Consider the following 16,048-nt stretch of genomic DNA (forward strand, 5'->3'; position numbering starts at 1 on the left):
ACGTTTTCTGCATGCCTTTCATCTCAGTCAGCTCGACAATCTTGTTCAACTTTTCATCCGAAAGAGGGCGCTCCAAGAAATTGGCTACGCGTTTGATGCTCCCTCTCAAGTCCTGTAATGTTAAGGTAAAGACCAGTTTGGAAACGCCCCCTCTTAAAAAATGAATATGGAAGCTCATATTACCAATCATGTGAAAAAATATGTTTTGACTAATACGTGATGATATAAATTTTGCCGGCGCGGAAACCGCCTACTAATTGATATATTTGGTAAATTATCCTATCTATTTGGACCTGTTAGATATCGCACACGTGTCACGCATGTGACGTAGTCCCATATTCATTTTTCTGTGTACCATGCTTGTAACTAATACCATTAGGCCAAATTTCTTATTATTTTGATGATCCAAGGACCTTGCAGTACACACCAATACTTATTTGCTAGATGATCAACCATTTCTGATCGATTCCACAACGTTTCTTTCACAATACAATCGCATGACCAGAACTGATTTTTATATGAAATTCAAGTTTGGATTATTATTTAGATACACGATATGTACTTTGCACAACACCAGTGACAGTAGTGGAGTATAATTATGCCATTTCGAATTAGGAGGTTTCTGGTCAAACAACTTAATGGTAAATATCACCAAATACGGACATGGGCCAAACGGGCCTACCTTTTCTTCGTTCTCCTCTGCCTACCTTGTGAAAGTCTTCGTATTTGCAGCAAAGGACATTGGGTTGATCCTTTAGGGCAAACCAACCTTTGACATGGCGAAACCAACTTCCGCCGAGCACTGAAAGACAAGACAAAACACATTCGATATTTCTGACCATAGATTTACCTATATATCGACCAATTTGATACAGCTCTATCTCTCATAACATTATAATAAATATTGGAATACAAGTTTTTTTGTTTAATGAATATAAGGATGACCGAGAGAGAAATGAAAGGAAGATCTAGTGATTAACTGCAATGCTGAACATTTATCTAATGGCATTTTGTAGTATGCTTGGAATAAATGATCACGCAAAACGAAACAAAAATGCTATCAATTTTATCTTAACTCCCCATATGGTTTGTGTTCTGGAGCTAATTTGGCGTATACTATGAAATAAATTGCAGTTCCGATGAAAAAAGTAGCTGCACGTACCAATGATCCTATGCGTATTCACTTAACCATGTTTAAGATGAGAAAAAACAAACATTAGAAACGCAGTATGCTTATTGTAAGCTCAAAAACTGTCAGAACTTACTGCGGCATAATCATGGTAATAAGCGATTAAGCTTTGTAATAGAATGCGGCCGTTTCTTGATGAGAAGATCATTTACTTTTTTCTGAGAGGAAGAATGGTAGAAATCCAGACAGGTCCTTCATTTCAAGAGGAAGAGCCGGATAACCAAAAAACTTGAAATATGAAATGGAAACATCCTTCGCATTCCTCGAGAAATAGATGACCTGTGGACGGTAAAAAGTCCAGTCAAAGATAATTAATAAAAATATCAAATACAGAATAAAAGTGACAATGCGTTTACAAATTTGTTGCAGTCATTGATTTAAAAGCAGCTTTCAAAAAAGAAAGAAAGTTAACTTCAGGGCACGTAATACAATCGGGTATTAATTGCCCTTCAGCTGATTTTTTTTACAGTTTTGCGATCGCTTTTAGCAGAAAAACTTCTCTTTTTAGGTTATTCAGCTCTTTTCGAATATGTCAGTGACGAGTGATTTCAACTTTTTCACACTCGTATGATTTCTTGAAAATATTAAGTTTTTGCTCTTGATTATGTTGACCATAAAACATTCAAAAAAGTAAACATGTAAAATGCCATATTCTCATAATTATATTTATATTTTTCTATCAATTCTGTTTGGGGATATTCGAAGCTTTAGCGGAATGAAATTTGCGTAAATGTTAAAGTTTAAATAAAGAATATTAAATATATTAAAAAATATATGAAAAAATGAAATTATATGATATGATATAATGTACTTTCACAACAATTTAGTTTCCTATAAGGAATTCATCGAATCATTGAAATATTGAAATTTGAACAACTTTTCACAAGATGACACCAAAGTTACCCTCTCTGTCATTCCGTAACGAGCCTTTATTAAATACATAGGACGAATGCTTGATAGGAAATACATATGTTGTGAAAGTATCTAATAGTATTCACAGTATTCAGATATGCAAGAGAATATTAATGTTGAACTACATAACATATCTAAATGGTTTAAGGCCAATAAATTAATACTTAATCTGACTAAAACTTGTTTTATATCTTTCCATAATAAGCTGTCCAATGCGACTAAAACCTGCAATGATCTTACATTAAGTATCGATTCTACACCAATAACTAAATCTAAATCTATTTGTTTTCTTGGAGTCAATATAGATGAAAATTTGAAGTGGGATTCACATATTAACTATTTAAGTACCAAAATATCTAAATGCATTGGTATTATGTATAAATTAAGAAGCTGTCTTCCTGGTTCAGCCTTATTCTCACTGTATAACGCCTTAATATTATCACATATCTTATATTGTATAACTGTCTGGGGAAATTGTAGTAAAACCAAATTAGATGTCATTTTCAAATTACAAAAGAGGGCAATACGAATATGTACTGGTAGTCATTATCTTACTCATTCGGCTCCCCTTTTCCATAAATTGAATACTTTGAACATTTTCCATTTATACCAATATCATACTATCCTACTTGGATATTTTTACTTCAAGAGTATCCTCCCCAAAAATATTGTTAAAATGTTCACTATAAATAAAGAAATTCATTCCCATGGCACACGAAACAGCAGCTTATTTCATTTATGGAAAGTCGGGAAAACCTTTGTACAACGGTCAGTTCGATATAGTTTCCCAACAATCTGGAACTCACTTCCCAATTATATTTGTTCATGCATCTCTCTCTCTCTTTCTTTCTTTAAAAGAAAATTGAAACAATATTTTATTTCAAAATATGCTTAGTTTGCAACTCTTTGATATTTGAAAACATCCACTTGAAAAAGGAAGTAATTTAGGTTTTTAGGTTGTTGTTGTTGTTGTTTTTTTTTTGGGGGGGGGGATCGGGTAATTACTTGGATGCACTTTATATCTGTTGGCATCTACATGTAGGTATTTTGTATTTCATATTCTATGCATGTATATATTCATATCCATTGCTTGTTTCTTTTCCCTTTGTTGTACAAATTTGAAACTATTATTATGAAGCCTCCAAATCACTCTCTAGCAAATGAGGACTTTTTTTTTCACAAGGCCAATCTGGCTTTATTTTAAAGTTCTCATAATTCATTTTCTTACAATGTAATAGGCCTACTTATAATATTTATTGCTTTTTATTTCATGACTTGTAAATATGTATGTTTTTTGTCACGTACAACTGTCTGTACATTTTAGAAATGAATTGAATAAATGAACTGAACTGAACTGAACTGAACTGAAAAAAAAGTATTCATATTTATATCATATCACTCATTTGCAGACTTTTGTTACGATTTTATCGATATTCTGTATTCAGAGGTGAAAAATCCCTGGAATGTAGTTCCTTAATGCTTGGAATTGGCATTTGATTTGTAAGAGATTTCACCGACGTTGCAACAATACCTTTGTTTTCTTTTTGATGTGTTCTGGTACAAACTCTTCTAGAATGTGACTGCCCATGACGCGGGGTGATTCCCACTTTGACATCGCGTGGTAGCCCGGTTCGACCGTCGCAAGACCGTCAACGGTATGGGACATGATTACATCGAGACCGTGAGGTAGGTGTGTGCGATCAATCTTCTCGACGTCGACGTCCTGCATGATGAGGGAAACGATCTCCCAAATCCAATGCGTGCCTGGAATGTCACGGGGTTCACCAGAGAGGATGGAAAAATCGTGAACATAAACGAAAATTGAGAAGGCGAATTGGTTCAGTCGGTAAAGCCTCGGTCACAAATGCCATTAAGAACTGCTACGAACGCCGTACGAACAATTTTCAGACAATGGAAATTCGGGAAGACAATGGAAAAACAGGGAGATTCGTATGAACGTATCGTTCATACGAACCTTTGTGACCGTAGCTGTAGGTGTATGCTTGCTGAACCAAAAACCGGGGTTGAATTAAGCCACGTCACAAGACTCTATATAGCCTGCGTTGTGTGTCAACGCGACCCTCCCCTGTTCCACAGCAACATGCTAAAGTAACAGTGTAAAACACTCCATCCCTCGGATAGAAGTGTAAATGAAGGCCTCGTGTGTGAGAAAGTCTCCGGCCTATGCATTTTATGAATCTACTGCTCTGAAGTATGGGGGAAAGTCCCAGTGTAGAAGTGCAGGAGCACAATAATATTAATAATAAAAGTGATAACAACAAAAATAATTTAACTATAATATAATGATAATTATGATATAGTGATAATTTTAATATGATGATAATTGTAATGATATAATGATAATGATAATAATAATAACGATAATAATAATTATAACAATATTTGTAGTAATTATAATAAAAACAACAACAACAATTGAAGCATTAACATTACTCTTTCTACTATTGTTTCTTAGCGCTTGATCACAACTTAGGACACACAAACCTTAACAAAGAAAAATAAGATAAGAGATCACCTACCTGACTTTGGATAGGTAACAACCAAGACATCATCGGGTCTCGTTTGCCAGTCTTTCAATGATTCCAGGATGTCAGGTACACGTATGGCTGGTAACGTGACTCCTTTATACTGGTAACTTTTTGACAGGATGTCGATAGTTACTAACTCATTGGTCGTGTTTGTAGTCGTCTGTGACGCTTCGGCAGTATCCATATTTTTGTAATCGTTCTCTTGATCTATCTAAAATGTTTTCTTGAATATTGTTTTAGATAATTTAAGATGTATCGTATACCAGATGAAATGATCTAGGATGTGCAAGGTTGAAACTTGCACCGACGCTGGTGCTTACCCCCTCTCAGTTCAGACGTTATTCGATCTTTTGTGCACAAAGTTTTAAGTCCAGAGAAATAGCCTACTTATACATAAGTAGGCTTATACATGTATCTGTATAAGTAGACTTATACATGTATCTGTGTTTGTTCAAGTTTATCATTACAACTTTATTATCACTATATTATAAGCGTTAACATTTCTTCACTGTGTTCTATTTGAGGAAAGATTAATTCAGAATTGTGAATACCGTGTTTAACCTTAAAGGCATCGTTAAACAATGTTAAATCTGGCATGGCCCTACGTGCTATCAGTGTTTGTGATGTGGTGTAATATTGAAGCCCTAAACAAATTGCGCTTCAAAATGATCATGAAGGGCCTCAAAAAAGTAAAAATATCTTTAAATGACCGGTTTCACCATACTCATTTTCCCCAAAAGACTGTAGTGTTATTAAAACTGTTAAGAAAACGCAAAATTTGATTTCGATTTTTAATCATAAATATCTTGATATGATAATCGGACAGGTGATTGGCTTGTAAAGGTCATATGGGGTTCCTGACTGACCTAAAGGTTTATAATTATCATTGCAGCATGAGCTAAATCTAGGACCTTGTTTCAGAATCTGAGACAAAGTTACCCAATCCCTTTAAGAGTAATCTTGTTAGAGTAAAATTAAACACAGTCACATGTGTAATATGGCGTAAACCCATATACTTTAATACATAGGTAACACCCTTCTATCTCTGAACAAGGATGACAATGTTGCTTGGTTCTTATTTAAATTAGTTTATGAAGCAATTATTTCCACATGCATTTTACATGGTATAGCCTACCTGATAACTTTTCACATTTTCGGGAACATCAACTTTTTAACCAATCTTGTAACTTAATTGTAATTGTTTATCTTTTATTCTACTTTACACCTACATGTACACATGTTGGCTTAGTTTCCTTGTCTTCTCTATTAAAATAGGAACTTTACATGTTTCAGAAATAACAATCTATATTGGTCTTCGAGGGCACATACTCCGTCATTGTTGCAATAAACATGTAAGTCATTAATCCCCAAATTTATGTTTTATTCAAAACAAATGGCAATTCTAATATTAACAATGAAACATGTAAGTCGCATGTAAATATAAGCAATACTTGCTCTTTTTCTTTTCCTTCTTCTTCTCATCTCCTCCTCTTTCTTCTTAATGTTATTATTATTAATATTATTTATATTATTATAATTAGTAGTAGTAGTCGTATTAGTAGTAGTAGTAGTAGTAGTAGTAGTAGAAGTAGTAGTAGTAATAGTAGTAGTAGTAGTGCCACCTTTATCATCATCATTATTATAATCATCATAGAAATCATCATCATCAACATCATCTTCACATCATCAGCACATCATCACCATTTGTATGTCCATTTTGTTTGTGAAAAATGTTTATCTACATTTATTTCGTGTATAAATCCTCTCTTCTAGGTCATCTAACATAAGTGGGACCTATTCAAAATATATTTGAATGTGAATTTCTTTTCGTATGGCAGGTTTATATGATGTCGTTAAAATGAAACACAAACATGCCCTTTGATAAAGGCTAAAGTCTATCATATACTGCAAAACTATGTTCATTATTCGAAAAGTTCATAATTCCGGAAATAATAAAGACTCCAATACATTTTGGGGGCGGTTACAATTTATAATTTTAGGAACTAATGACACCCTGGTATTATGGGTATGGACGAACCTTCGGATATTTGTTGTTATAATCATGACTATTCATTTCACGAGCCATTCCATCCCATTCTCCATTTGCATATGCATTTGTCATTAAAGTTATTACAACATTTCTGCTTTTTTGGTCTTTGCCGAGCCACCCCCCTCCTCCCGCAAGGACCAACGACATCACCCTCTCTAACACACATAAAATACCCCTCCCATACCCCAACATTCACACACAACGCGCGCGCACACACGCACGCACACACTCACACACACGTTCTCACAGCCAATGGCGCCCATGACATTTCTTGACATGACCTATCTGAAGAAATAAGCAAAGTAAGTATGGGACAGTCGATGCCTGTACACACGGATATTATTAGTTGTCAAAAAAATCTTCCTAAACAAGTCTCGAATCTTCATGTAGAAAACAAGAGTATTTATTTAGATTATCATTTTTATCATGCACATATGAAAACGTGTGACAAAATAAGTAACATCCGCCATTTATCTTAAAGCGACAGGACGCATTCAAAGACTATTAAAATAAACAAATTATACGAATAGTCGATTTAAATATAATTTTTTTTCCATAGCAAAAAGAAAAAGAAAAAGAAAATCCCTTGGGATCTCTTTAATATATAACGGCTCTAGACAGAGTAAAGCAAAATAGTAAATTTTGTTTAACTGGACAAACCTCAGAAGAAAATAACATTTGCGCGAATATTCAACAGACGCTAAAAGGCATGTTGCCTGAAGAGTAAGAAAATAATTAGCAAACTGACTATTTCGAACCGGGACTCCAAGTTTGGTTTGTGTAGTTTATACAGTGGGTCCCAGAAAAAAAATGAAACGAGAATCAACGATGTTTTATTATAACTTAATCACAATCATTTATAAATGACACATATTTGTAAAGCTTAGAACCGCCTCTTTCAGTTGATGGAACTCATATGATGCATATTTCACGCATGAGTGATTAAAAGCAATTTGAAGAGAAGAAGCCAAAAATTCATTTGGCGGACGGTATCTGAATTTCAAAGAGAAAATCACATTTCTAGAAAGTTCATTTTCTGCCTTTTTCATATGACACCTCAATCACGAAAAATGAGCCAGAATTAACAAAGTTCCGTTTGTGTAAAGTAATGCTTGCGTTTCCATAATATCATTAAACAAATTTGTTTTACACTGGCTGCCTGCCGTAGCAACAAACACAATTGACAAAAGACTTAACTCCGTTTCGTTGACGGTTAGCCATATAGACGAAAGACTTAATGCATGGCTGATTGGCAACGAAACGGAGTTAAGTCTTTTGACAATTCCGTTTCTTTTATAAAGGATGGCTTACTACATCAACAACGACCTGAATTGATATTCACGTCTAAAGAATTTCATTCTAAACCCGGAATTATGCTTAAAAGTAACACAAAATTACAATACTCCTAATGAAATGAAAAAACAAAAATAAATTGAAAGATATTTTTACAACTCAAACTCGAATTCGATACCGCTCCCGTCCATCTCATGTTTGTAGACCTTATCAAAATATTCATTCTCAGCCACAGTGAAATTGTGTTTCCAACTGCCAACTTTTCCTGCAAAAGATCGATCAAATATCAATGAAGAATATACAAAAAAAAAGGTTGATTTCTTGTAAAATTTTAAATATTCGTTGGTGATTTCATTGTTTTTAAACCAAGTAAATTTCCAAATTTCTTTGTAGGAATATGCCATGGGGAGATTGATATTTAAGTACGAGCAAAGTTGTTTATATTCTTTTCCAACATTTTAATGACACACAATAAGCATGTGTGGAGTCCCAGAATATCATACAGTTGGGGAGTGTTTAATGGTTTATGACTTCCAAATTCGCAAGTTTGGCATAGGTCGTAATTTAATTGATATTGAAGCTTGATCATTATAATTTACGTCATTCTTGAAAATCGTACGTACAATTAGCCTATTGTCGATTTTGTGGACTGTCACTTCTGTGAAATTTTTATCAACTTGTAGGAACTTAAAAGGTCCGAGAGACTGTACATTGTGTTACAGTGGAAAGTATAATTTCTCAACGATCAATGTTTAGTTTTGTTTGTATTTACGTAATATCTTTGTCACAAAAAGAGAAATCAAGTTGGAATTACTAAAGATTCAAGTTCATCGAGTTTTACCTTTCCTGAGGTAGGGCAGTTGTCCGAAGAGTCTTGTCACTGACTTCCCCGTGTCTCCCATTTTATCTTCGATTTGTTGGTAGGTTTTCTGCATGCCTTTCATTTCGGTGAGCTCGACAATCTTATCCAGCTGTTCATCTGATAGAGGGCGCTCCAGGAAATCTGCAACTCGTTTGATGCTGCCTTTCAAATCCTGTTATGAATATATAAAATGCGATGTTAGTGTTCAGCATTAGCTCAAAACATCGGATGCTAGTTTGGCTTGTTTATCAAAATACTTATTGCAGTAACTATAAACCGACTCATAAATACATTTAAGATATAGAACCGAATGAATTGGGAAATAATTTCGTCATAAAACAAGTATTTTGTTTAAATTTCATATTCATAATGATATTTATTTTTCGTAAGTTATTCACCTACCTCCCGAACCCTCACCATAGACTCTTACTTTTAAAGAGATAATTATTGGATCATTTTCAACCATGAAAAGCCACTAACTGAGTATGTATATCAATAATTGATTTTAACGTTATTATCATTGATAAGACTAAATATTCCTGTCCCCTGTCATCGTTGGAAAGGGTATGAGACCAAGTCTTTTGAACCAACATTTTATTGGCCATTCAAACGTCCCGTATTTCTATCATGAACATACAATGGATGATTAAACGCTAAATTTAATAAATGAACTATATAGGAATAATATGAATCGCCTCATTTGGCCTGTAAGCTATTCGCATACCCCTACATAGGTGTCTTCTGAAAATATAAATAAGTGTACTGGATCATGGATTACGTCTTCTTCAATTGTATAACTCTTTATATGCCAAAAAATATTATCGATGTGCCACATTATATGAATGGATATAGCAATGGCTTTGATATAATATAACTTTTTCCGGCTTTGAATCCTCTCAGACTAGGTGATGAGGAATAATGCCTTACCAGAGGGCACTAGTGCAACGACTTGGCTTCGAGCCCGAGACCTTTCGACTGCGAGACACTGCTCCACCACGGAGCCATCATGCCTATTGATGTGGCTACCCTGGTAAAATCATTATCAATCATTTTTTTCATTCTTAACAAATTCTTACCTTATGAAAGTCTTCGTATTTACAAAGGAGGACGTTAGGATCATCTTTGTGAGCGAACCAACCTTTGATATGACGGAACCAACTTCCACCAAACACTGAAACAGAAAAACGCCAAAAAATGGTTCAGTGTTTTCAAAAAATAATAGTAGTAATACTTATAATGATAACAATGATGATAATGATGGTAATGATAATCATAGTAATGATGATGATGATGGTGATGATGATGATAGTTTTGATGATAATGATGATGATGATAATATGATGATGATTATGAATTTATTCAAACATATTCTTCCTGATTTATGTTTGAAGAAATGATATTAATTCTAACAACCAGAAAAGAACAACCAGACAAGAAAAGAATTAAATCGTTGACAATCGCGCTACTGCTCTGAAAGAGAAACGATTCTGAGTCGATTTAGCTTTTGTTCTGGTATGGAAGCTTTTTACCCATTGAACGTGATGTTTTATTCATCCTTTGACCATGCAGATCCTTAATCAATTAGTTTTTACAAGTTTGGATTTTCACATTAAATGTTATTTTTCAAATTCTTCCCAAATCGGATCGTAGTCAGTTCATGGGTGGCCTTAAAGCGGTGGGCTTTAATGAAATGTGGAGGATAACTGGTGGTGGTGGTTATTTTACCTGACTGCTAAGAAAGCATATAAGTAAGCAACCAGAGGACCAACGGCTTTAGGTCCTCTCCGTGGGACATGGTAATGCCTCACCAGAGGGCAAGAGCGCATTGACTTGGTTTCAAACCCGAAACGTCAGATTACGAAACCACTTCTTTACCAACTGAGCTATCACGCCTCTACAGCCGACAAAAACGCAGATTTCCCTTTGAATCATCAGAAGCGAAGCCATGATGTAGGTGATTGGCAGGCCTTTCAAAAACTCGATTTCATGGAAGTTCCCACATGATGTTAATGCATACATTTGAACCAGTTTACCCGATCCATGCAGTGGTAATTTAATTACTTTTGTCAGAGAGAAAGTAGGGTACAAATCCTTTCCATCCTTCCATTTCAACGGGGAGGGCAGGACCCACGAACTTGAAATACGAAACGGATACATCCTTCGGGTTCCTTGAAAAATAGATGACCTAGTGAGAGAGGTACGAAAAACTGATATTTCCAATTCAAACAAACAAATTCCATAGACATAGGTGAATTAAGAAACATAGGACAGATATAGAAGACAGTATAAAAAAGGTATGCCCTACTATAAATTGTACCAATCACTATAACATGTTTTGCTCTAGATACGAGGGATTCTATTTTGAGATACTATATTGGTTCAAATATTTCTTCTACAAAAAGATATTGGAGAAGACTACATAACGCACGCACGCGTACGCACTCGGAGAGACGGAATAGGGCGCGCACACGCATCACACGCAGGTTTTTTTTCTTAACCTTCATTTCTTTATACTATTTAACCATTTACCTATAGAATGTCGGATAAAGGTTCATGTTGGCTGACTGTCATACGTTTTACATACACAGTTATTCAGATGATTGATTCACTTTAAAAAAAACAGAACAAGAAATTCCACGAAAAAGAGTAATGTTACGATTTCATAAACTTATGAAAGTGTTTGAATTTGGCAGAGGTTTCCGTTATTTTATAATATACCTTTGATTTCTTCTTGATCTGTTCTGGAGCAAACTCTTCAAGGAGGTGAGAGGCCATGACACGAGGTGATTCCCACTTGGTCATCGCCTCATGACCCGGCGTGATCGTTGCGAGGCCGTCGACTGTGTGGGACAAGGCGAGATCCAAAGCGAAGACCATGTGGGTGCGATCGATTTTCTCGACTTGGACGTCGTTCGTAATGAGGGCAACGATCTCGAAGATCCAATGCGTCCCTACATGTTTGCCAGAAAGAAATGAGAGAATAGATAATTTCGACAAATTATTTCAGTGCATGAGCACAGATGCACACAAGAGTCTTCCGAATGTCAAGTCGACGTAGTGAAATGCGCCATTATGACGTCATTCTGACGATCTGCGCATGCTACAGTTACCACTACCAAAATCGGAAAACGTGTCTACCTTGCATTTGACGCTCATCTCAACCTAAAACAAGTACCAAGCTGGATGTACCGGCACGTGTATGCATGTGCATGAATAATACATCTCATGTCGGCATCCTCATGTTCTTAGTAGGGACTTTTAAATTCGCACGAAGACAATGGGGATTGCTACGATCGACGTCCTTTTAATGCACTGCCTTGAATGGACGTCACACGTATCAGTCCACGCAAATCTAAAAGTCCCTATATAGTGCCGCGAGCGAGCGGGCGTTGACTGAAATCGAAATAGGGAGTAAACAAGCGGTGCGGACCAGGCGCGTATCTACAATGGGGGCCCTGTTTTTGTTTTGCTAGGGGCCGGGGTGGGTGGGGGGGGGGGCTAACCCAAAACAGGTAACAAATTAGAATGGTTACGTAAATTGTACTTGTTTTAGAAAAAAAAGCGGGCCCTCCCCTGCCCCCACCCCCCCCCCCCCCTCCTTGCCAAACATATTGTATTTATTTTTTGAAAGATATATATTTTTTCATTTATTTCTCGCCAATTTTTTTTTCTTTTCCTCTTACCTCTCCTCCCGCTTATTTGCTGGCTGGCTGAGTCTCTGCTAAATATTTCTCATAAATTTGACCCCCCCCCCCCCCCCCAAAAAAAAAAAAAAAAAAAACAGGGAAACGTACGTACGCAATAATAACTGTCGAATCCATGAGGTATGTCACAGAACGTGCCGTGCGAAGTTCTGAAAATTCGCAGAACCGCAAAAGACGAAGGATTTTGAAGAAAAGTTACGTCCTCCCTTTCGTCAAATGTATGATGTTTTCTATTTTTCAAATAATGTTTTTTTCTTCATAAATGGCCTAAAACTAAAATTAACATGTAGTTAGAGGTAAATTACCCTTTAAACAACCTAGCCTCTTGTTACTGAGAGAATACAATACCGGATACTTTAAAACGGACCAATCTTCCTGCATTTCTGAGAAATAGGAATGAAAAATATACCTCTATTCTTAATTTATCCGTAGACCAATTTAATGGACTTGGTAACATTGTTCAGATGAGAGAAAATGGTGCTAATGTAGTGACTTCAATGCTAAATGTACATTTAAAGATAATCTGAACGTTTGAGTGAAAACGAACCATTATTAATGATCAAAATTGGGAAAAACTAATATGATGGATTCTTTGATTCCCCCAACTATATTATTACAGTTCAATTACATTTTAGATGAATGTGAATCGTCACAAAGCAATAAATTGGCTCTATATACCATTCCAGAAATTTAAGTGGTGAACGAATTTTTAAAGCCTGTCTCATTTCTTATTTTTAACGAAAAACGGTTGGAAAATTCAAAAAAGGTTTTGAGAATATACTGTTGATCACTATTAGAGGGTGTTGCACAGTGACACCTTTAAAGAAACCCATAAATATCTTTGTGGTTTGAGAATTCTTTCAGAATTTGATGTCTGTTAGAGGTTAAGTACAGTAAAAATGCATACAATAAGTAACGATTCATACCAAAATTAAACTATTTCTTTACCAACCTTCAACAATGTTACTGAGTCATTTTAAAGAGACATTACGTTGTGTTCTCCGGAGAAGACGCTTTAAATATCCTATAATTCCAATTATTTTTGATATTATCATTTATTACTATTTTCACTATGATAATCATTATTATTATCATTAGTATCACTATTAAGCTACCACTCCTTTTCCTATCCCTCCCTTTTCTCAAAACTCATGGTGAATTCAATGTAATTTTGGCCTGCCTATACAGGTACAACATCTGAATGATTAGGCTATATTTGCATATTATAAACATGAAGACATCTTGAATTTTCTTACCAGACTTTGGATAGGTAACAATATACACATCATCGGGCCTTGTTTCCCAGTTCTGTAGTGCCTCGTATATTGCTGGTTGTTGCATAGGAGTTAGGGTTACACCCTTGTATTCGTGCGTCTGATTGAAGATGTTAATCGCCTCACCTTCCGGGGACGGTGCTTTGCTGTTGTCCGTTGCCGCCATCTTCAAATACCTGCTACAGTTGTATATACTAATTTACAGAATGACCGCGCGAGATTTCTTCTTTCCCGAGTGGCGTTCGGCAGTAAAATACTTGTTGTGCTATGTAGTTGTTAAAGATAAGCCTCTAACGTACGAGATACCGCGATTGGACATCTAACGTCGCATAATTAGCGAGGTAGTCTACCTTTCAAAGATCAACCTTGCACGTTTTACGGCTGAAAACAGCTATGGAGTAGAGGATCTTAAAAACCTTTGTCCTGCAAAAGATATTTTCATTCATATGTATGTACTGTTAATGTGGTCTCAGGTCAAATGGTTGGAACTCAACTTATGCGGATGCGTTCATTAAAACAAGTAACGTACATGCCTGAATACAAAGACTAATGCTGATAATCTTGTTTACTATTATATAACAAGTTCGACAGTGTAAAGACTCAGTCATTCGGTAAGACCTACTCGAAATTGAATATTGCGCCCAAACATTACAATAATCAAATATACACTGTAACTAAGTTTTAGATGAGTTAAGATGTATCGTATACCAGCTGATAAAATGATCTAGGATAGGCCCACGCAACTAGCACAGACACCGGCGGTTAACCCCCTCTGCGTCCGACCTTTCATGCGCAAAGTCTTAAGTCCAGAGAAAATAAGGATTGATCGATGTGAAATAGCCTACTTACCTCTTGATATTTAGGTTTGTCCATATCTATAATTACAACTATATTATTACTATGTTATAAGCATTACAGTTTACTTCACCTCATACAAACTTGAGGTAAGATTCATTCAGAAATCTGAAATTCTGTGTTTAACCTGAAGAGTAATCTTTTTAGAGTAAATTTATCCACGATCACTTCTAATTATGTTTATTGCCAGAGGGGCGTAAACCTATATACTTTAATGCATATTTAACGCCCTTTTGGCTCTACAAATTAATTTATGAAGCAATTATTTTCACATGCATTATAGATGTTATAGCCTATATGATACTTTTACATTTTTCGGGAACATGAGCTTTTTTAACCAATCTTGAAACTTATCTTTAATCATTTTATGTTTTATTGTACTTTACACCTGCATGTCCAGTTGTTGGCTTCATTTCTTCGTTCTTTCTATTAAAATATGAAACTTCATATTTTCTATGGTTTAGAAATCAAAATCTCTGTCAGGCTTCGTGGGCTGCCTTCTCCTTTATTGTTGTAATAAACATTTAAATCGTTTATTCTCAAAATTTCTGTTTTATTCAAAACAAATGGCAATTTCATATCGACAATGAAACGTGTAAATCGCATCATCATCGTCATCATCATGGGAATCATCATCATCATCTTCATTTCAATTTTGCATGTTTACAACGTTTATCCATATGTATTTTGTGTATACATTTTCTCTTTTTGGTGATGTTAAATAAATTAGACCTATTTAAAACATATTTTAAAGGTAAAGACCAGTTATGATCAAGCGATTGCATTGTGAAAGAAACGTTGTGGAATCGATCAGAAAAGGTTGATCATCTAGCATCTAGCATCTGCAAGGTTCTGGAATCATCAAAATGATAAGAAATTTGGCCCATTCTTCGTAAAGTTACAAGCACTATACACAGAAAGATGTATATGGGACTACCCTATATCTCTCACAGACCATGAGAGAAACAAATTTACCAAATATATTAATTAGTAGGCGGTTTCCCGGCAAATTTGTTATCATCATGTATTAGTCAAAACATATTCTTTCACATGATTGGTAATGAGAGCTTCCATTTCATTTTTTGAAATTGGGGCGTTTCCAATACTGGTCTTTACCTTTAATGTCATTTTCTTCTCGTACAACAAGTTTCTACGATGTCGTTAAAATGCAAAAACACAATGCCCTTTGATGAAGTCTAAAGTCTATCATATAAAGTATTATAGTCCAATGGATTAAAAGGTTTAACCCCGCCTAGGTTCATCCGTTGCTAATCGATGATTCAATAGACATAAAATTATGCATGATAGGGGCCTAGAGCAAATTTGCTGGTGATTTTGTACTTTGACCCAGGGACCAAGC

The 16,048-nt window shown here is 35.4% G+C and overlaps 2 protein-coding genes across 2 annotated transcripts; both read right to left on the bottom strand.

Moving 5' to 3' along the window:
- Nucleotides 1-3,611: 3,611 nt before the first annotated feature.
- LOC115925123 (sulfotransferase family cytosolic 1B member 1-like) lies at nucleotides 3,612-4,861 on the bottom strand. Its single transcript, XM_030988353.1, has 2 exons — nucleotides 4,642-4,861; nucleotides 3,612-3,865 (listed from the first exon to the last, which is right to left on the bottom strand). The coding sequence occupies exons 1-2, from the start codon at nucleotides 4,832-4,834 to the stop codon at nucleotides 3,612-3,614; spliced, it is 447 nt and encodes a 148-aa protein (XP_030844213.1). The 5' UTR covers nucleotides 4,835-4,861.
- Nucleotides 4,862-7,953: 3,092 nt separating this feature from the next.
- On the bottom strand, nucleotides 7,954-14,158 carry LOC589239 (sulfotransferase family cytosolic 1B member 1). The gene is made up of 6 exons (XM_788889.5): nucleotides 13,816-14,158; nucleotides 11,574-11,806; nucleotides 10,917-11,040; nucleotides 9,932-10,026; nucleotides 8,835-9,027; nucleotides 7,954-8,258 (listed from the first exon to the last, which is right to left on the bottom strand). Exons 1-6 carry the CDS (start codon nucleotides 13,997-13,999, stop codon nucleotides 8,146-8,148), a joined length of 942 nt encoding a protein of 313 aa, XP_793982.1. The 5' UTR covers nucleotides 14,000-14,158; the 3' UTR covers nucleotides 7,954-8,145.
- Between the last annotated feature and the right edge of the window lie 1,890 nt (nucleotides 14,159-16,048).

Source organism: Strongylocentrotus purpuratus, unplaced genomic scaffold (assembly GCF_000002235.5).
Source record: "Strongylocentrotus purpuratus isolate Spur 01 unplaced genomic scaffold, Spur_5.0 spur5_scaffold_17, whole genome shotgun sequence".
NCBI lineage: Eukaryota > Metazoa > Echinodermata > Echinoidea > Camarodonta > Strongylocentrotidae > Strongylocentrotus > Strongylocentrotus purpuratus.

Bases quoted from the DNA above. Each gene is read 5' to 3' on its own strand.
- LOC115925123 (XM_030988353.1), bottom strand. From the start codon at position 4,834: ATGGATACTGCCGAAGCGTCACAGACGACTACAAACACGACCAATGAG. The intron at 3,866-4,641 runs GTAGGTGATCTC...GTGACATTCCAG, and splicing joins TGTTACCTATCCAAAGTCAG to GCACGCATTGGATTTGGGAG.
- LOC589239 (XM_788889.5), bottom strand. From the start codon at position 13,999: ATGGCGGCAACGGACAACAGCAAAGCACCGTCCCCGGAAGGTGAGGCG. The intron at 9,028-9,931 runs GTAAGAATTTGT...TATTCATAACAG, and splicing joins AATACGAAGACTTTCATAAG to GATTTGAAAGGCAGCATCAA. The intron at 8,259-8,834 runs GTAAAACTCGAT...GATCTTTTGCAG, and splicing joins ACTGCCCTACCTCAGGAAAG to GAAAAGTTGGCAGTTGGAAA.